The sequence below is a fragment of the Pogona vitticeps genome, chromosome 2, assembly GCF_051106095.1.
Source record: "Pogona vitticeps strain Pit_001003342236 chromosome 2, PviZW2.1, whole genome shotgun sequence".
NCBI classification, from domain to species: Eukaryota; Metazoa; Chordata; class Lepidosauria; order Squamata; family Agamidae; genus Pogona; species Pogona vitticeps.
In genome coordinates, this window is record NC_135784.1 from 122,385,585 (window position 1) to 122,405,040 (window position 19,456).

General features: G+C 43.2%; 2 protein-coding genes across 10 annotated transcripts in view; both read left to right on the forward strand.

Annotated features, from left to right (window-relative positions):
* The window catches only part of TNPO2 (transportin 2), a 40,875-nt gene extending 37,224 nt beyond the window's left edge, over positions 1-3,651 (forward strand). For all 3 annotated transcript variants that reach the window (XM_078385844.1, XM_020800370.3, XM_072990303.2), the window contains exons 24-25: positions 501-631; positions 1,090-3,651. In XM_078385844.1, coding sequence (XP_078241970.1) covers positions 501-608 — 108 coding nt within the window. In that variant the 3' untranslated portion in view covers positions 609-631; positions 1,090-3,651. The remainder of the gene's footprint in view (positions 1-500; positions 632-1,089) is intronic.
* A 1,555-nt stretch (positions 3,652-5,206) lies between these two features.
* FBXW9 (F-box and WD repeat domain containing 9) lies at positions 5,207-16,110 on the forward strand. 7 transcript variants are annotated; one of them, XM_078385845.1, is made up of 12 exons: positions 5,207-5,329; positions 5,669-5,816; positions 6,742-7,174; positions 7,860-7,999; positions 8,526-8,654; positions 9,771-9,883; positions 10,379-10,470; positions 11,017-11,165; positions 12,402-12,515; positions 12,862-12,951; positions 14,145-14,210; positions 14,984-16,110. In XM_078385845.1, exons 3-12 carry the CDS (start codon positions 6,748-6,750, stop codon positions 15,056-15,058), a joined length of 1,395 nt encoding a protein of 464 aa, XP_078241971.1. In that variant the 5' UTR covers positions 5,207-5,329; positions 5,669-5,816; positions 6,742-6,747; the 3' UTR covers positions 15,059-16,110. The 7 variants fall into 7 exon arrangements, 5 of the variants coding, with proteins under 5 accessions (XP_078241971.1, XP_020656035.1, XP_020656031.3 ...); XM_020800376.3 differs by lacking the exon at positions 5,669-5,816 and having other exon boundaries at positions 5,211-5,329; positions 6,742-6,919; positions 7,051-7,174; XM_072990305.2 differs by lacking the exon at positions 5,207-5,329 and having other exon boundaries at positions 5,332-5,816; positions 6,742-6,919; positions 7,051-7,174.
* Positions 16,111-19,456: the final 3,346 nt, after the last annotated feature.

Below are 19,456 nucleotides of genomic sequence, written 5' to 3' on the forward strand. Positions count from 1 at the left end.
ATGGCATTTTGGTTATTCTTAATAAAGATACTTTCTGCTTGTGAATGTTAATATTTTTCCACCTTTGATTGACACAGCAGTCTTTGTTTAGTAAGGCATAACTACACACTGGCTTCTAGTCTTTTTCTGGACCCATTTCAGAGTATTGGTTTTTATTTTTTTGAATGCAAAATGGCTCAGAGCCAGCTTGTTCAATGGACTAATTGCAGAACTATCCCCTATTTCCACACATTTCTTTGATTTATGATTTCTTCTCAGGTTTTAGTAACTGTAGACTGGAGTTTTCCATGTGGATGTGGAAACGGCTTTAATAGCAGGATCAACAAGTTGCTTGCTGTTTAGATACAGACCACAGTCAGGGATGTCAGGTCCTCCCCAGGTTTTTAGAGGTTAGATTTCATAGACAAGCCAGGTGAGAGTAAGTGCAAATGTACAGTATGTGGTGCCTTTTTTCTACCCCTTGCCCTTGTGATAATATGTGATAATGTGTTTATCATCAGATACTTCATGGCTTCAAAGATCAAGTCGGGGAGGAAAACTGGCAGCAGTTCTCTGAGCAGTTTCCTCCACTTCTGAAAGAGAGGCTTGCTGCGTTCTATGGGGTCTAGGCAAAGCATCAAAACTGTACTCGGTGAGTTCCAAGGGTCTGGGATGGGGGGGGGGGGAACTAAGGCAGGAATGGGATGTACTGAATAATGTAAGTAACTAAAATGGAAGAGAGAACAGCATATACCCAAGTCTGTAGGTGATTGCCATTGTAGTCATACTTTCAGTGCCTTTGGGTCTGAGCAGGGACTCTCAGGAATGAGTATTTGAAGATTAAACAATGGATTTCCTGAACAGGCAATATCTTATTCCCCACTATATGGCTCATGGCATGTTGCTGAAAAGAACCTCTTACTCTATGTTAAGATAAGGCAGGGGAAGGGAACACAAGTCCATAAGTTGTCTCATCACGTTGATAGTGAAGATCTGCCCCGTCCAAAAGGTGGGCTGGCTCAAAGGGATGCAGGCCCGTGGCTCAAATGTCCTTTGCTGGTTGTTTTTGCTCCTGCCTATGTAATCCTGGCTATCTGTTTCTTTCCTCAGGTTCCTGTGTGTGCTGGGAGGGATCCTGGGAAGTCGTCCACAACCCAGTGTTGCAGATCCCTGTTAGTGGGGGGTTAGGGAGGACGGGAAGAGCTTTGTGGGGCATAAAATGACTTCGCTCCCCATCTCCTGAAATTTACAAAGTTGGGGGGAGGGTGGGCCTCCGTGACCAATTTAAACAAAAACCAGGGGATCTCACTGACAGAAGGAAAGGTCTCTACTTAGAGGCTGTCATTGGTGGAATGGGGTGGGTGGGACTCGGCCCTGGGCTGAGAAAGGGGAGCAATCTTAAACTGCAACACTCTTGAGAAGGGGATCTAACTAGGGGCCATCATAAAGGACTAGCTAATAATAATAAATAAAAGATAGGGTTTAAGATGTTAAAACAGGATTAAATGCTACAATGGTTTAAAACGAGCTGATGAAGAGGGAAGGGTTAAAACTCAATCCAAGGGGGTTATACTACTGTATATTTCCAGTCACCGGTATTCAAGAGATCAGCAATTCACCTTTTCAAGATTGCATGGTGACCAAGAAGTAGACTAGCGAATATGTGAGTAGCCCATGACTAAGTGTAAGCATTTTCATCTAGGAATCTTAAGGAAACCCACAAACCCTTTTTGCCATAGTTGCCATGGCACTGTGTACTGGATGTGATGCTAGGGCAAAGGCAGCCTCTGACCTTGAGGGGAATCTGCCAGCCATTTAGGGAGCAGTCCTTATCATAAGAAATACTGTTGGAGAAGCATGTCTCTATTTTTTAAGAAGATGCCACAGTGCAAATCAATCTGTTACCCTGTTTGTTCAGCTGTTACTTTGTGACACTGCTATTACATTACTTCAGCTGTAGGTGGCAGGAGAGAGCAAGGAGGGACACTGAATTCCATCTGGGAATGATCTGTGTGGCCAAAGGTGACCAGAAGCCAGTGTGCATTTGATTCTTGTAGGGCACATAATATGTTGTGTCTTGCACTCTTGTGGCCAGAGCAGCATTTGTACATAATGGTAACTTACATTTTCTGTCTTAAGGGAGTTTCACCACTTTGGTTTACAGAAGGAGCAGTAAACCTAACAAAGTGTAGAGGAATGAATGAATTGAAGCCTTTTGTGCATGGCCAGTGGAAGCTTGTAACTTTTGCAACATCTTAGTGGAGTTTCTGTCTAAATGAATTATCATTAGACCCAGCTCAGTCCCTGGAAACAGAATCAGGGGTTTGCTGAATGCATTTGATTTGATGAAGCCATAACTTTTTAGCAGTAAATGGGACAGATCTGAAGTTGAATCAAGCCTGCTATCCTTGTAGGCAGTTGAATGTGGGGAGGAATGAGGGTATTGCTGTGACTGATGAAAGCAACATTTGTTCAAGTGGGGAATGCTGGGATAAAAAGAGACATCAGAACATGCAACAGAGTCCACTAAAATAGCTTGTGCGAGGAAGTGTTTGCCAGCAGGCAGCATGCTGAGGAAGAGGAGACCAGCAAGCTGAGACGCATCTCCAGCTTCATCTGAGCAGATCCAAACAAAACTTCAGCAGCAGCATCAGGACTGATAGCCAGACAACTGGGTTGAACTGTGCCACGTATCCTGTATTGCTGTGTTGATGGTAGACGAAGTGTTAGGATGACTTGGGTACAAAGCATCTGTATGCATGAGAAAGGATGGCTAGACCTTTTCTGAGTTAAGGAGATGCTTGTTTTTGACAGCAATTGGTGGTGACACTCAGTACTGTGGGGTGAATTTTTGAAAGTGTATTTGTGAAATTGCTTAGTAACTTAAACTTCACTGAAACCCCTCCCAATTTTTCTTTTTATCCCTGGCCTGTTACACGTTTTACAGTGTATACAGTTCTTAGAGATTTCTCATAGAACTTGCTGAGGCTGTATTTTACAGGCTTTGGGGCCTGAAAGCCTTTTCAGCTTGGAGACAGATACACTGTCAATTAAGAGCTGCATTTCTGATCCTTTGCTTTGAGTGCTGGGACCATCCCTGCACTGTTCATGAATAGCTATTTCAAAGAAATAATAGACTTTCACATGCATTCCGCAATTTTTTTTAATAGTGTGGAACCTGAGCAGGTCTCTGGAAGCAATCAGCTAGTTATTTGCATTTTAATGATTTTATTCCAAGTGTTTCCTCTTGTGCCTCACTCTCAGCTGTCCTCGTCCTGAGAGAGGGGAAAGCAGAGGGTTCTATTTGAGCAGCAATTTGTTTTTAAATACATGAGCAAGAAAGGTGCACAGATGGCAGGTGGGGTCCTGGCCTGTGCTGCTAAACTACATGCCCTGGGATATACAAAGAAGGCTGTGAACTCTTCCAGTGAAGTTTAAGCTACTTAGCCTGACTGCCTCTTGAAATGGAATTGTCTTTTTGTACAAGTGCTTCTAGTATTGCCTCCTGTTTGTTAATCCTGGATTTGTATATTTGTAAATGTGCCGTATTGTTTCCAATGGTGGAACTGCAGTGTACCTAGTGTTGAAGCAGCTGCTTGCACCTTGCTCAAATGAGGTTTTTCTCATTTTATGTATAATTTTTTTTCCAACTAAAAAATTCTTGTGACTCCAGTTTCCATGCTTCTGGCCAGTTTCTTTTGGCTTGGCTGAATGAATTGTATCTCATTTTCCAACATTCTGAGTGACCAAAGGAAGAGCCGTCAGTTACTGTGGATTTCCAAACATTAAATATTCATTTGTCCTGCTACATACTTTTGCTTCCACAGTATGCTAAGCTTCTCTTTCAAGTCCTTTTGATTTATTGTGTCTGCCTGGGATTTCATCACAGTTTTCAGATGGTCACACTTTCTGCATGTTCACTGGTAAAATTATTATGTATATTTTCTGGTTCAGGCATCCACATATTGTATGGAGTGATGTAACCCTATTTCGGGAGCCTAAGAAGTGGCACTGTTGCTTTGTGCATTTGTCTTGTTTTTCCCAGAGCCCTTAACAATTTCTCTTGCCTGTAAAAGCTTCAGTAATGCAGAGGCTCCTTGTTCACTTCATTGAGTTCAGAAGGTAATGAGAGAATTAGTACAGATCTTGAAACATTACAGAAAAGGTGGCAGTAACTTCTGTCAAAAATCCATATCCCCTCCCCATCTAAGATTCTTAAAGGGGTGATTGTGGCAAGTTTGCAGTCATCTTCACACCCCAAATAAAGCATTACTGGAATGCCCAGTAGTCTGTGTCAAGGTTTGCAGGGGCTTTGTTCTAGGCAGTGGTAGGAATTTCACTCAGCAGACTGTCACAGACATGTGTAGTTATCCAAGCACACAAATAGTTACATTTTTCCAAGAGTACTAACAATTCTCAGGGCCACCAATATTATTCCCAACTATTGCCGGATACATCAGTGACCGGTCCTTGAGAACTGAGGGCTTCTAAAGTTAGGTGACAATCGTAAATGTTAGAAGAAGGGTGGACATGTCAGAGTGAATTGTTTGCAGGTGTATCTCATTACGCTCTAATCCAAATGTTTAACTCTGTTGCATTCTCTGCTGTCAAAATTAGATTACCAGAACACAAATTCAAACTCTCCTATTTGTATTGAAATGTATACTGGTGAAAGATAGCCATGTTCTGAAATAATATATATTAACTAAAACTGCCATATTTTAAGTGTTAAAAACTAGTATGTTCCAAATTTGAGATCTGCCTCCTTCATTATCATTGTGTGAGAGCCACTGAATTAAGGGGCAGGTGATTTGGTGCCCCCTGCTCGTGCGGACTACCATTTCCAAAAGTCAAAGTCAGTGTTAATTCTGGCAGTATATGGGAGTCGTCCAAAACATCTGGGTCATACTAAGTTACTTATTACCTGCACTAGCATCTAGGTTGGCCAAGAAGAGAGTGTTTCATTGCAGGACGTGACCACCCTCTATCAGCTGTAAGGGAAGGCCCAAGCAAGCGCCCCTTTTATCTGAACGTGGGGTCAGGAACTCTCGCTTGCGCCTCTTGCCAGGAAAAGCCGGCTCGCCGCCGGCGAAAACGGCGACGCTCGGCTTGGAGAGCCGTGCCGGCCGGGGGTCCTCGCAGCGGCCACGAGCAAGAGCCCGCCCGAGCCCCTCAGGGAAACCGCAGGGCTTTCCCGGCTCCTGGGCAGGCTCGGTCGAAGGGCGGGCTGTGTCGTCATTGCAGCGCGCCGGAAGTAGTTTCTCCTTGGAGACGGGAGCGCTGCAGGCGCGTTCGCCGGAGTCGCTGTTCGCCTTCGGAGGAAAGGCTGGCAACTGATTCGCTAACCCGGGTGAGCAGGGCGGCGGCTCTTCGTGGCACGAAGTCCGACCGGAAACCGGGCAGCTGCGAAGGGGGCTGTTGACGATTGATCCCGGCGGCCCATCCCTCTCCCCTCCTCGAAAACCTCTTCACCACCTTCCGCGACCGATGATCTGACCCGCTTTCTTGTGGCGGTGGAAGCAGCTGGAGGAAGGGGGGGGAAGGCAAGCGCTCTTTAGGATTCGGGATCAGGATCGGCCTTTGCTTGCTGGGCAGTCCTTGGCAGCCGGCGAGGAAGGGGGCACCTGTTGTTGCACGGCTAACCTCATCGCCCTCGCTTTTTTTTTTTTTTTTTTGGCCCCGTGTGTAGGCAAAGCGTGGCGGAGGCCATTGCCTGTTGTGCTTTCGGGCGCTACAGTTGCGGACCCGAGCTCACCTGATCTCGGAAGCCAAGTGGGAACAGGCCTGGTTTGTACAGGGCCAGTGGACCACCACCGGGGAATATCAACGCTCTCAAGGTAGGGTGGGGTGGGGGGGAATCCTGCGTCACATGCTGGAGATTCAGTGCCATACCAAGCTGACGGTCCTGCGCTAGGTGGGCCAAGAGTCTGACTCAGTTGCAAACAGCTTCCTGTATTCCTCATATTCTCACAAACGTTTTGGGGGAAGAGAATGGCCTGTTCGATTGTTCAGTGGGGCAAAAAGAGAAAGGCTTTTTACCCATCTGCCTGTTCCTGTGACATTTGGAGCAGAGCCTTTTGGCATCTGGCCCAAGCCATTTTGCAGCCTATCATGTTCTTTTTTTATGCCATATAGAGACCTGTACTGGACTAGTAGTTGTCTCCCTATTTCAGCACTGGTGGAAGGGTGGGGTGGGGAGTCTTCCGCCACACCTGAGAGCAGCATTCTATGAACAGGCAATGTGGACCACAGATCTCGGTGGAATGCATCAAGGAGGTGGAATGCATCAAGGAGCTTGAAAGGAACATGCAGAAGACTACAACTGCTCCCCTTCCCCTCCCCCCCCCCATTGCCTCCCCAGTCAGTTTTCTTCATTACCTAACTGTCTCGCGCAACCCCTGAGGGTTGCACCTGCCAGTGTTTCAAGGGTAGGGAAAAGAGATAGAGTGCAGTTAGATCCTTTCCCTTGAATTGTTACTTGTGAAATAAATCTCTTGTACATGTCTCTAGACAGAATGTTTTTTTTCATGCTTCATCTTTGTAAGCCTTTCCAAATGAAAGAAATCTGTTCCTGCGAATGTTTTAATATAGTGCCTTTCACCTGAGGTTACTTCACTTAAAAGTACCAGAGCCCACAAAAAAAATTACATTATAGACAAAATAGTGTTGTACCCTTAAGTAAAAAAAAACCTATACAGAGAGCAAAACAGTGCATTATTCTAGTTTTATATCTCCATACTTAAACTCTGCTTCTGTTCCCAGATAGCAATGGATCTTGAGCCAGATCCTTCTCCTGAACACCAGGACTCTGACAATGACTCTGACACAGAGAGCAAAGGAGATCCAGATACCCAGGCCCAAGAATATATTGACCGTGTTCTTGGGCTTTCAAGCAGTCAGACATCCTGCTGCGTGCCTCCTGAATCCCTCTCAATCGGAGGTACTGCCTGGGCATCAGAACCCAAGTCTCCTCCTCTGGAGTTCAAAAAGTCTCCTGTTACGGATGAGACAGCTTCAGGGTTGTTGTCTCTTCCTTTGGAATTGATCTTGAAGATCTGTTCCTACTTGCAGGCCAGATTTGTCCTGGGTGTTCTTCCTTTGGTCTGTAAGACACTGAGGGATATTGTGCAGGATGAAGTCACTTGGAGAATTCGCCTCTTGAAGAGAATTGGCAGTTGCTACCCAGTTGTGGAAGGTGAGCTTCCTTTCTGTTTACAATAATTTAGTTTTTTTATTAATCCAACTAGAGTTTCACGTTCCCAGAAGAGATTCTCACGTGTTTGGTGAGGGTTTGGCTATCAGAAAGGTAGGAAGTGGCATGTCTTCAAGAGGTTATATATTGGAGTAATTAAATGAGATTCTTCCATGAGAAAGGAAAAAAAGGAATATACTGTAGTTAGTTAAAGCTTGTGGGAGCTAGAACCCATGAGAAGTCCTCCAGATTCTGTAAATAGAGCTTGGGTGGAATGTGGGCAGGTATTTCATAGTCTTTCCTCCTCTTTCTAATTCTGTTTCTCTTTTCTGTAACTATTTATTTAATTTTCAGAAAGTTTTGGTTGGGTCAGTAAAGTTGGCACCACACTGATAGTTTGGAGCACTGGCTCTGCAGTTTCAAGATAATGCCCTTTCAGTCCCCAAAGTAAAAGAGACTAGAACTGATAACGACCCAGTTGTGTGATGCAGCAACAATCATCCTCTGTTCTTGTACCTTAGCTTTTACTGTATATTTTTGTCATAATAGACTTGGGTTAGTCACTTTGAGGAGTAGAAAAACAGTATACAGGCCTTGTAAATGCCATATAAACTGCTCTGCATTGCTTGCCATTGTTCAGCCCAAAGAGAGAGCTGCGTCCCTTTATGTCCTTCTTATGTCTTGGCAGAGGAGAACTTTAACTGGCCAGCTGCCTGCATTGAGTTAGAGGAGCACCTCCAACAATGGGCAGAGAATGGTTGGAACACAGATCACTTTTCCCTCACCGAGGGACACTTTGCCTCAGTTGACTCTGTGCTGCTCCTTCAGGTAAAAGCCATTCTCTTTCTGTGCTTTTTTCATTTGTTCAGTATTTTAATTATACCAAGGAGGTCCTTCTGCATTCAGTTTACCAGTCAGTGATGTTTGGTAATTAGAAGGACTCTCCTGTTGCTTGTGAACTGTGCTAAATTCATCCAGTTAAATGGGGGGGGGGGTAATCGTTCCTCATCTTTTTAGTTGTGCACACTGAGCACAATATGGGCTGCTGTATAACCTGGCTATCTTTTTAAACAGATTGCCTTAAAATTACATCAGTCCTCATGACTGTAGCATTTGGTTTGAAGAGTACCCAGACAAAGTCTGATGAAGGTCTTCTGTGCATTACAAGCTCTTATTATCCAGGTTCCAGCCAAACTACTGGTATTGCCTCCAGGCAAGATTATGTGGGATGTTGATGTTATAGAATTTTCCTTTTGGCCGGGTTTGGTTTTTTGGACACCTGCCTTTTCCTCATCACACTTAAAAAGGAAAGGCCTTGGGTCGTTCTTCATTTAGGAATTGTCATTTCATCTAGGGTGGAGAGCTCTGCGTTTCGGGTTCTCGCGACCGCAATGTCATCTTGTGGGACCTGAGACAGCTGGGCAGAGCACCAGAGAAAGTGCTGGTGAAGGCACTAGGGACAGAATGCAATGGCACGCACAAGGTAACTGGAGTCTGTAGCCTATGATCCCTAGATCAAATAGTGATTATGTTCTACATCTGGTCTGATCATCTCCTGTAAATATATTCCAGCTGAAAGTGCAATGCTATTATAGCAAGGGCTGGTAACCGGACTGTAGAAAAATATACTTTCGTAATTATTTTGACTTATATACTACCCCATCATGCAACATTCTCTCTGGGCAGTCTTAAAGACACCCATCTCCAATTACTCTCTCACACATACACACTTAAATAAGCCATAGCTTGCAGAGAATGGCGTTTTCTCTCTTTTTAGTTATTCCCTGATTTGGATATTTTCAGTTAATCCAAGGGCATAATTCTCATCCTTTCCTGATCAGCTACAGTATCCAGCTTGCAACATTAATTACCCCAGATCCCACTTTCCATTATCCTCCCCATCTTCCACAAATTGCAGCATGTCGGTTTAAAGGAAACAAAAAAAGTAGCTGGCAAGCCTATATAAATTGCCTCCCAAATGGCTAGACTTGGTTTCTTTTAAAGGGAAAGGTTCTTTTGTACTAGCCATAGAGGAAGTGGTCATTATGGAAGGGTTGAATACATGCTAACAGGACACAGACCTATTTTGTCTGGAGATGCTGCTGGCTCATTTGCCTTCTAAGCAGAGAACAAATTGCCCGCATGAAAGAGGTGGAAGTCTTCCCCAGTTCAAGTGCCTCTGCCTTCCATCCCCATGGATTATGCAATGCAAAACCAAAACAGTTTATTCTTTCTGGAGGATTGCCTGTATCCTAAAGCATCTGATTCCAATTTCTCAATTCAGCTGGAAGTGGATTGGAAATGTCTTTCCTGGTGGTGGGGGCAGCGGGGGGGGGAAATCTTCCCATATTCATAACTGTTGATTTGGCTGTATTCTCAGTGATGTCAGAAAGATAAATTATCTCTTTGCTTTTTCTGGAAAGAGTATACTCAACCACTCTGTCACTTCTGAGACCATTTTTTAAGATATACATGAAATAACTGAGTTGAAATGAGCATGTGTTCTTTATATGCCCCGCAGAATGACACCACAGTATTATTAAAGACTTGGAGAAGGATTGAATTGTGGTGACAGGTCTTGCCTCTTTTCATTACCTAGGGATGGGTATGGTCTCTCGCTGCAAGAGATGACCGGGTGTGTTCTGGTTCCTGGGACAGCACAGTGAAGCTGTGGGATATTGCGGCTGAAGGGCAGCAGTTCGGTGAAATAAGGTAATATTTCCCCAGCGCCCTCTCTTGTGGCTTTCAACCCAATAAAATATGCTCTCAGGTTTTTGGCTTCAGAGTTGTGCAGAAGGATTGGGATCCTAGAGGGGTGAATTGATATTTTATTTATTATAAGTCAAACACTCAGTTAATAATTTCAGATAAAGTGAGCTGGGGGGAAATTGAACAGGAATAGAAGAGAGGGTGTTTTATGGCAATAAAACAGGAAACTGCTTGTTCCTTTTCTAGGTCAATGTTACTCTAGAATTAATTGAGCAAAGGTTGGATTACTCTAATACAGTGGTTCTTAACCTTTGTTACTCGGATGCTTTTGAACTGCAACTCCCAGAAACCCCAGTCAGGACAGCTGGTGGTGAAGGCTTCTGGGAGTTGCAGTCCAAAACTCCTGAGTAATCCAAGGTTAAGAACCAGTGCTCTAATATATCAATTTGACCAGCATATCCAGGTCTCCTTTGCCTGATCATTTCTTTCCCATCCTAGGGGGAAAGCAGCTGTGCTGTGCCTAGCTTACCTGCCAGACATTCTGGTCACAGGAACCTATGACAAGAAGGTGACCGTATATGACCCACGAGGTTAGTGCTGGCTCTTTCCTGTGGGCACTAATGGCTGGAGCCACCCCTCCCTGTTTGGCTTATGTGAACTTGACAAGCAGGTTATCTGTACACTGTTATCTCCTTCATAAGGTGGAGGATGGCCAGAGCAAACAGCCAAAAAATAAAATAAAGATGGACAATTGTTCTGCTCACCCAAGGATCACCTCAGTGACACTGCCCGAGCTCCTTTAGACTAAGGGGAGACACTGGCTTCTAACACTGATGAAAAAGAAGGAACTGCTTAAAGAGTAAAATTGGCTGATTTTCTGTATTTAATAGGTGTCCCCAGATTAGAGTGGAGCAGGGGGTAAAGGGAGGAGCTGCTCCAAGATATTCCAGAGGGAACTCTGTTCTTTTTTGCTTCTATTTGTTGCCCTATAAAAGGAGGTGTGTTGAATAACTATGGCTTGCAAGGGAGAGAGCATGTATATAAGGGTATTATTTGAAAAAGTTGCCTGTGTTATGAGATCGCTCTTGCTTAGATGGCTGAGTTTTAGTGACACATCACTTGGCCTTTTCTCCCAGCTGCTCATGCCCTAGTGAAAAGCCGCAAGCTTCATTCCAGTGCAGTCCTATCCCTTGCAGCAGATGAGCACTTTATAATCTCTGGGAGTGAGGATCGAACGCTAGTATGCTTTGATAGGCGGACTAACAGTGTCCTCCAGAGGCTACAGGTGAGCTGCAGACCTTTAGTCTCATTTTCCATTGTCTCTTTATTCTTTTCAAATTAGCCTCTAATGGACAAGTTCACACAAGATGTGGCAAAGTGGATTACTTTTGTTTTGCACTTGGGATACATTCAGATTCTACATGAATTCAGTTTGTGACTAGACCGTGGCTTCACGTTACATCTGAACATGAGCCTGTCCAATATTATAGTTTGTTTGGGGCCAACAAACCTAGATTTAAAACTATAGATTAAAATGTATTTGCAGGCCACAGTTCATGCTAACTATGGCTTTGTCACGATGTCTGGATTCTTAGAAAGATTGCCAAATGACACTGAGAGCCATTGCTCCACCTCAAGATGCTTCTGTGTTATAAGAGTTCCCTTAAGCTGGGAATCTGAATGCTGAGCACATCACAAAAACAAAAGAAGCAAATTAGGAGCTGGATTTGCACCATTCTTTTCCTGTTGTACAGCTGGTGTTGATTAAACCATGGTTTATCCATTTTATCGGAATTTAGCTTCCATTCTTTCTCGTTTCAACAGTCTCCATCCAGGTTGTACTTGCGAATGATTCAGGGCATCTTTTACTTTCTACTTTCTACAGTGGGGTCTTGACTTAAGAACGGTTCGAGTTGAGAACATTTTGATTTAAGAACCACTCTCATAGGAAAATATTGACTTGACTTACATACTTAGATTTGAGTTAAGAACTGAAAAAAACCACGTGGGAGGCAGGGAAAGTGCAAAATTTGAACTTTCAGTTAACTGTTGGCCAGTGAAAAGGGTGCCTGTCTGCTTCCTCACTCCTCCCAGCGTTTAGAGAGTGGATTGGGAGTCTTCAGACCGCCTGGTACTGCCTGGACTGTATTTTCCCTGCCTTCCCTGAACCTTTCTTGACCTAAGAAAAAAAGAAACAAAATATCCCCCTCTAGTGGTCGAAGGCGGAATAGCAGCTTCCCATTAGTTTCTATGGACGGAAAAGAGCCGATACGGATCAAATGGTTTTCAATGCATTCCTATGGGAAATGCAGATTTGACTTGAGAACTTTTTGACTTGAGAACCGCCTTCCAATACGGATTAAGTTCTCAAGTCAAGACCCCACTGTAATGTAGTCTCTGTATGGTTTAGTCTATTTGCTTCAGTTCATTTTGTTCAGCCAACCCTTAACTTGTGAGCTTCCTTGGCATGTCTTGTGTGTTCCTGATGCGGTCAGTGATATTGATTCCCTTCCTTCCCTAGCTGGACTCCTACCTCCTTGCCATGTCATACAAGGGTGCTCAGCTGTGGGCTGGAGACAACCATGGACTGCTGTATGTCTTTGAGAACAAAGAAGGGTGCTTTCAGCACATCCGGGTATGCTGAGAGAAGTTGAATCATGGAGAGGTAGAGAAATATGGTACTTCTCTAATCTCCACCTACAAAATAAACTGTGTTGAAAAGCATAGTATAAAAAGCTGCTGGCTGGTAGGCTGCAGTGGCATTTATAATACTGTTAGACTTCGTCTTTGAAATTTTCCAAATGTTGATAATTTGGAGCATTTTTTTTCTTTGTTTTGCTACTGCTGCTTCCAAGCCTAAGCAAGCATATTCTGCTGAATATCATACAGATAGTGTCTGACTGTAGAAGTCTCAACTGTTGTAGAAGGCAAGCATGCTGTCATTGCTGAATATTACAAGCCTTTCTCTTTGTTTTGCTCAGTATTTCGATGTGGGCCATCGTTCTCAGATCACTGGAGTCCACCACTCACTGGGCGCCCTATACACTACATCCACTGACAAGATGCTGCGTGTAAGTGTTGTTCTGGCATTTGAGTTACTGTTCGGAATTAAGAATGAATGAGTTTATTTCTGGTCTATACCAGTTCTGCATGTGTTCACTGATGAGTCTGTTCTGCCCCATTTCCATATTAATGTTCCATTTTAAAAAGGGAACATAAGTTATGGTTGTTGTGGGTTTTTCGGGCTTCTTGGCTGTTCTGAAGGTGGTTTTTCCTAACGTTTCGCCAGTCTCTGTGGCCGGCATCTTCAGAGCACAGTTTGCTGTCCTCTGAAGATGCTGGCCACAGAGACTGGCGAAATGTTGGGAAAAACCACCTTCAGAACACGGCCAAGAAGCCCGAAAAACCCACAACAACCAGTAGATCCCGACCATGAAAGCCTTCGCGAATATATTGAACATAAGTTATGTTTCAATAATTTGTTTACATTTTCTCATGAAATTTAAAGTTCTTCTTCATGGGCTTTGTGACTCTCACATGTGGGTCATTCTGCGCCTGAACAGCTCAGCACAGAATCTTCTTAAGAGCTAATGGTAAGAGTTCTGGGGAGAGCGCCGACCTCGATACCAGTGAGCATGCTATTAGGAACCTCTCCTCCCTATGTGTGTGTTTTTCATTTAGCCAGCTCTTTTTGTTTTGTGGATTTTGGACTGTTTTTAACTACTCTTCACATTCTTCTCATTCCAACTTAATTTCACCGGAATTACAATTTGTCTTATCCTCACCTAAAGTGCCATTGTTCAAATTAATGTTTTATAAGGTCTTCTATAGAAGTATGTACAGTAAGGGAGTGGGAGAATTCCCCAGAACAATGAACACTCTTACATTCCACCTTGGCAATAGCCATGATGCCAAAAAGAGCCATCATTGTCAAAATGTTAAAAATGGACAGCTTAGACTATGGGTGTTGAAGTGGGAGAAGGCTATCCAAGCTTCAGACTTGGAGTCCAAACTCACAGGCCTCCTGCTCCTGTGGTATGCCTAATGCCTTATCTGCTGGTGGACTAACTTCACACCATGCCTTTGATACCATCAGCATTGATGACTAAGTGAATCCGTCAATTTTTTTTTCAGTTTGGGAGTACACATGACTTATCTCACTGTGTGCTATGTACTTTGCTGAATCTTTTTGTATTCTGCAAAGCCACAATTTTCTGTTAGCCTCCCAGCTTCTCGTCATGAATTCCTTTGCTTTCTCTTTTAGATTCATGTTCCCACGGATCCGCCAAAAGTAATCTGTTCACACACACACAGCTGTGTATTAAATGGGGTAAGAGTAAAAGGGATTGAGAAGATGGGTTGGTAACAAAGTGTCTCGGGCAGTTTTACAGAGCTTGGAAATGTTTTGAAAGTTACATAAGTCTATGTTAGGTAGTTCATTACAGAAGAAAAAAATGTTAGTTTCAAGTGCATTGTTTCAAAATGTCCCCAATATTATTTTATGTTTTTTACTGTTTTAAAATCCTTTAAAAGAATAAGAACATGAATTAAAATGTGGAAGGGAAAACCTCTTTAAATGCCATAACATTTATCCAAAAAGGAGAGATTGTCCACAAAAATATCCTGAGAGACAGATTCTATATGAGCAGAATATCAGTGCCCCTGAAGAAGGCTAAAAGTGCAATAGCCGACACGCATTGGGCTTATCTTTGAATAAAGTCTTGATACCCATTTTAACATCCTGGGACTACTGTCTCTCCTTGGGGATGTACCAGTCCTTTTTGTTCTTGCTTCAAAAGTAACGGGCACTTGTGTTGAGCAAATGTAACTAATTATATTTGAGAAGAATGATGTTAGAAATTGTTATTATTTACTGAAGGATGGTAGCCCAAAGAGTCCACATAATTATGTTACTTGTAAAATGTGACAGGGGTCCCAGAGAGAGAAAAGGAGTGTGAGAGCGGAGAAAGAAAGATCCACAGCTGCCTTTCTAGGGCTAGGCATTGAAAAATGTATTCTGGCTTCTGTGGCGTTTTTTTTCCTCATTCCTCTGAGCTAACGTGTGCCCCTTTCCCCTCTGCACTGCCCTCTCTTATTTTGCAGGTCAGCGTTGAAGGAAACGTAGCAGTGGCCGCCTCAGGGGGCCTTTCTTTGGAAGTCTGGAGGTTTCGGGTCTGATGGCAAGCCACAGCGTGATCCACAGTCTCAAAATCGGGTGTTTCAGACGACCTCCCCTCAGGGCTCAAAGTCCCACTACCTGTTGAATTGTTGGTCTTTTGTTTTGTATACTGTTTGGAACTGTGAAGTCAAAGGTTGAAGGTTCAGACTGAGCATGTCCAAGCTAGCTATAACTGACAGGGTTACTCAGAGACTGGGGTATTGATAGCTGTTCATCTTCACACACCCCCTTTGCCAGCTGCCCATTCTCCTTAAGAGAGCGCACTCTACATCCTCAGGTCCCATGGTCATGCTTGCCACACACAGCACAGAGGAAACAGCCCTATTTGGTGGCACAGCAGTTGAGAAATAGCTGGTCCATGAGAGGAATGGGTATAATAGTACACATATAACTCTTAAGGCTGAGGAGTGTCAGTTTGAGGAAGATGAGTTTTTGGTACAGGGGAGGTTGGAGGTTAAAAAGGATCTCTTTGTGACCCTGTTCTGGTAGATGCTTACAATATCGTTAAAGGTGTTTTGCCATAACAGCAAATGGGCAGAGATGGCTTTTTAAAATTGCTTCTCATGGCAAGTAGGAATACAACTTTCTAAGCACATCCCCTTGTGGAGCTTGGCTGAGAAGTAAATGCAACTGAGCTGCAGCAAAGGGTGGACTCGTGCCCTGAAAATTGCATGGGATCCTGAAACATTCCATGTGAATGCAACCAGCAATTTAATGGGCACAGAAAACTTGGAGCTGAACTCAATCAACCCAGGAGAGTTACACTTTTAAGTTTAATGGCAGATATAGAGCATGTTCCTCAGAAAGACCCAGTGTTAAAGGAGAAGCATGCAAGATTGTATTTTTCCAAAAGATAAGTAGGAGGCAAGTGAAGAATTTCATAAAATGTTGAGATTTCATAGTGATAGTGCTTTGGAAATATATAATTTAATAGTGGTAACATGTTAGAGAAAACAGGTCTTGTGTTTATTTCTTGGCATTACTATCTTAAATGGCTAACAGTTGTTGGAGGAAGAACATAATAAAATATCTGTACAGACAGGCAGAAAAATGGGAGATTAATTTTGTTGATACAGGGTCACTATTCTGGCATATGTACCTAATAAGACCTTTATTTTTTATGCTGTGTTCTTCAGCCACAGGAAAGAAAATGGACATTAGATGTTGGAAAAAGCAAGGAAAGATGTACAGTGGACCCTTGACTTACAGACAGCTCCACTCACAGACTTTTCGAGTTACAGACTTCTCTGGCCGCAAAATTTAGGTTCGACTTGCAGCTGGAGAATCGACCTACAAACCGGAAAAAAAAACCCAAAATGGAACAAAAACGGCCGGTTACGGGATTAATCGGTTTTCAATGCATTGTAGGTCAATGGAGACTCGACCTGCAGCCACCATTCCAATACAGATTAATTCCGTAAGTCGAGGGTCCACTGTATAGGGCACTGGAATTACATGAAAGGGCCAGAAGAACATCCTAAGGTGCTCTTTGTGTTTGTGCGAATGTAGCTTAATTCACACATAGGTTAGTGCATGTTTTCCCTCCTTGAAGGTGTTGGCAGAGTCTGGAATCCCAATCAAGAGCGGGGTCATACTTGACATATTTCAAACAATACTGTGTCACTCTTTGCTTTGGAGATGAGACCTGAAAGGCAAGCATTATATAGGCATTCCTGACTGGAGTTAAATCTTTTTCACTGCTTTGAGAAGAATGATTTTGATATTCTCAGTATCTTGAATTTTCTGTTCACGAACCAGAAATCAGAAGAAAGCAATCTCATGCATAGGCTAAGAGTGGAAAGAACTCCGGCATGAATCACACCTGCCCTGATCTAATGCAGTCTGTTTAGGTCAGCCCTTCTTCAGCCACCCACATACACGTGATATGGAAGAAAAGTCTCCCTTATAAGGTTGTTGTTAAAGATTACAAGACCAATATAAGATGTATTGAACAGTCAGAGGTGTGATACAATGTCAGTATGGTCCACTGGTCCAGATAGGCGGGGTATAAATCAAATAAATAAATAAATAAATAAATTTCCTTTCATCCAAACTATATTTGACATGGAGCCTTTGAAGGTTATTGCTGAGATTTTGAATAGGAGTACAATAAATGGGAGGAAAGGCCTTTCCTGGATTTTTATTACTACTAATCCATACGAATCATTCCTTATTTGATTTCATATTACAGTGGTGCCTCGCTTGACGACTTTAATTCGTTCCAGCGAAATCACTGTAGAGCGAAAACGTAAAGCAAAATAAAAAAAAACCTCATTGAAATGCATTGAAAACCATTCAGTGCGTTCCAATGGGCTGAAAACTCAACGTCCAGCAAAGATCCGCCATAGGTGCGGCCATTTTCCATGCCTGTGCAGAAAGGACTCCATCCCTAAGCACAGTGGGGAGCCATTTTCTTCAGCCGGCGCCCATTTTGAAACCTGACAATCAGCTGTTTTTGATCGTCGTAAAGCGAAAATTGGTTCCCGAAGCAGGGAACCGATCATCGCAAAGTGGAGAAAACCCATTCAAACCATCGTTTTGCAATTGCAAAAGCGATCTCAAAAACATTGTCGTGAAGCGGGTTCGTCATTAAACAGGGTAATCGTAAAGCAGGGCATGACTGTATAAGCAGAAAACAGCTGGGATGCAGGAGCAAAATCTCTTCAAAACAAAAACATGCAGTGCCAAGTTTTTATATTGCTTGTATTATATCATATTTAGTAGTGGAAACTAGCAGTAGGAATTAGGTCTTTTGGAATTCAAAGGGAGATTTTCTTTGAATAACTCTTATGCATAGTATATTGGCCCTCAATCACAGAAGATCAGTCACGATGACATTGTCTTCCATTAGTTCCACTTCCTGCGTCATGTGGACTATATATGAATTTATATCTGCCAAATGTTCTTTGGACTAGCTACCTGGAAGAAAGCCATGACTGAATTCTGGGCTCCTAGCCGACGTGGTTCTACGCATCCTGACAGTCAGAGCTGCACCATTCTTTCCTATGTGAGTGTTGCAGAGGAACCTCCTGTTTCTCTCCTAGCCTCAAGCTGGGCTTATGAATTAAACACTGCTTGCATCCTGTCCAAACCAGCTTCAGACTGCAGCTGTTCCACTGTTTGTCACTCCAACTGGTGCAGCTAACTGCCTTTGCATACACCAGTGTAGGACTCCAGCAAAGTAGAATGCCTGGGTTAGTGAGAAAGCTGAGACTTTCTAGGCGTCTCTCTCAGTTGTCAGATGAACAATAGTTGCTGCTTGACTAGTGCTGTACTGGTGGGCTTAACTCTGTTCTACGTCTTCCTCTCTCCTGGAATATTCTGCTTGAAAGCTGCAGCTGCAGTAAGCTTTGTGTCATGACAATCGGTGATACGATTTTTCTGGAACTCGGGTTCTACATTCTTACTTTAACAAAGGTAGCCTAACAAGCAGAAGAAAAGGGACACTCCTGCCCAAAGCAAGGTATATATTCCACAAGGCTGACCAAATTACTCTGACTCGAGGCAGAAAATTCCTTGGGAGTTAAAATACCATAATTAGGTTTGTTATCCTTTCATAACACTCAACACCAGCTGCCTCACTTTGGCTAATGGGAAGGCACCCAGTGCTTTGAATTTAGTAATCTGTCAAAAGCTGAAATGAGGCAGACAGCTCTGCAACACCTTTTTCCGTTTTGATCCATAATAACTTACTTGGAAAAGCAAAAATATGTCCCAATAATTATTTAGGAAAAAAAATCCAGATAGCCTCCTTTCTTCAGAGAATTCAGACTATAGAGAGATACAATCCCCTATTTCCAACACCTATTAAAACAAAAAACCAACAGATACAATTGAAGCATCACACATTGTAATTCTGCACCCAATGCCATTCTTTTGTCAAATGAATCTTCATCATACCCTGAAGACTCAATCTGGCTTCAATCTGAGATGAATCACATTACTGTCTTTACATTTCCTGAGCTTGAAGAACAGGGTAAGGTCAAGCTATGCCCTACAGCTGGTTGACAAAGAACTGACCCAGCTACTTTGACAGGATGATAGGCAAAGCTGGGTTTTCTGTAAGTGCCCCTTCTTGGACTCTGCAGATGAAAGGGGGGGTCCCTTTGCCTAAACTAAAGACTTACTGTACATTGTTTGCCTTCATACTCACCTATCCCAGGAGGAGGTGCCTCTAACCTTCAAGGCAATTGATCTTCACTGATCACCTCTGGATAGTGATCCATGCCCTTGGGCTCCCCTGAATGCTGCTACTGTTTACACATCGAAATGTCCCCTGGCATTTAAATAGCATTCACTCTGATCTGAAAAGAAGGGCTGCTTAATAATTCTGAGACTGAATGCTTTGTCTTATACAAAGTATGATGCAAATGAAAAATACACAGTACTGGAAAAAC

Bases quoted from the DNA above. Each gene is read 5' to 3' on its own strand.
- FBXW9 (XM_078385845.1), top strand. From the start codon at position 6,748: ATGGATCTTGAGCCAGATCCTTCTCCTGAACACCAGGACTCTGACAAT. The intron at 7,175-7,859 runs GTGAGCTTCCTT...ATGTCTTGGCAG, and splicing joins TTGCTACCCAGTTGTGGAAG to AGGAGAACTTTAACTGGCCA. The intron at 11,166-12,401 runs GTGAGCTGCAGA...TTCCTTCCCTAG, and splicing joins GTGTCCTCCAGAGGCTACAG to CTGGACTCCTACCTCCTTGC.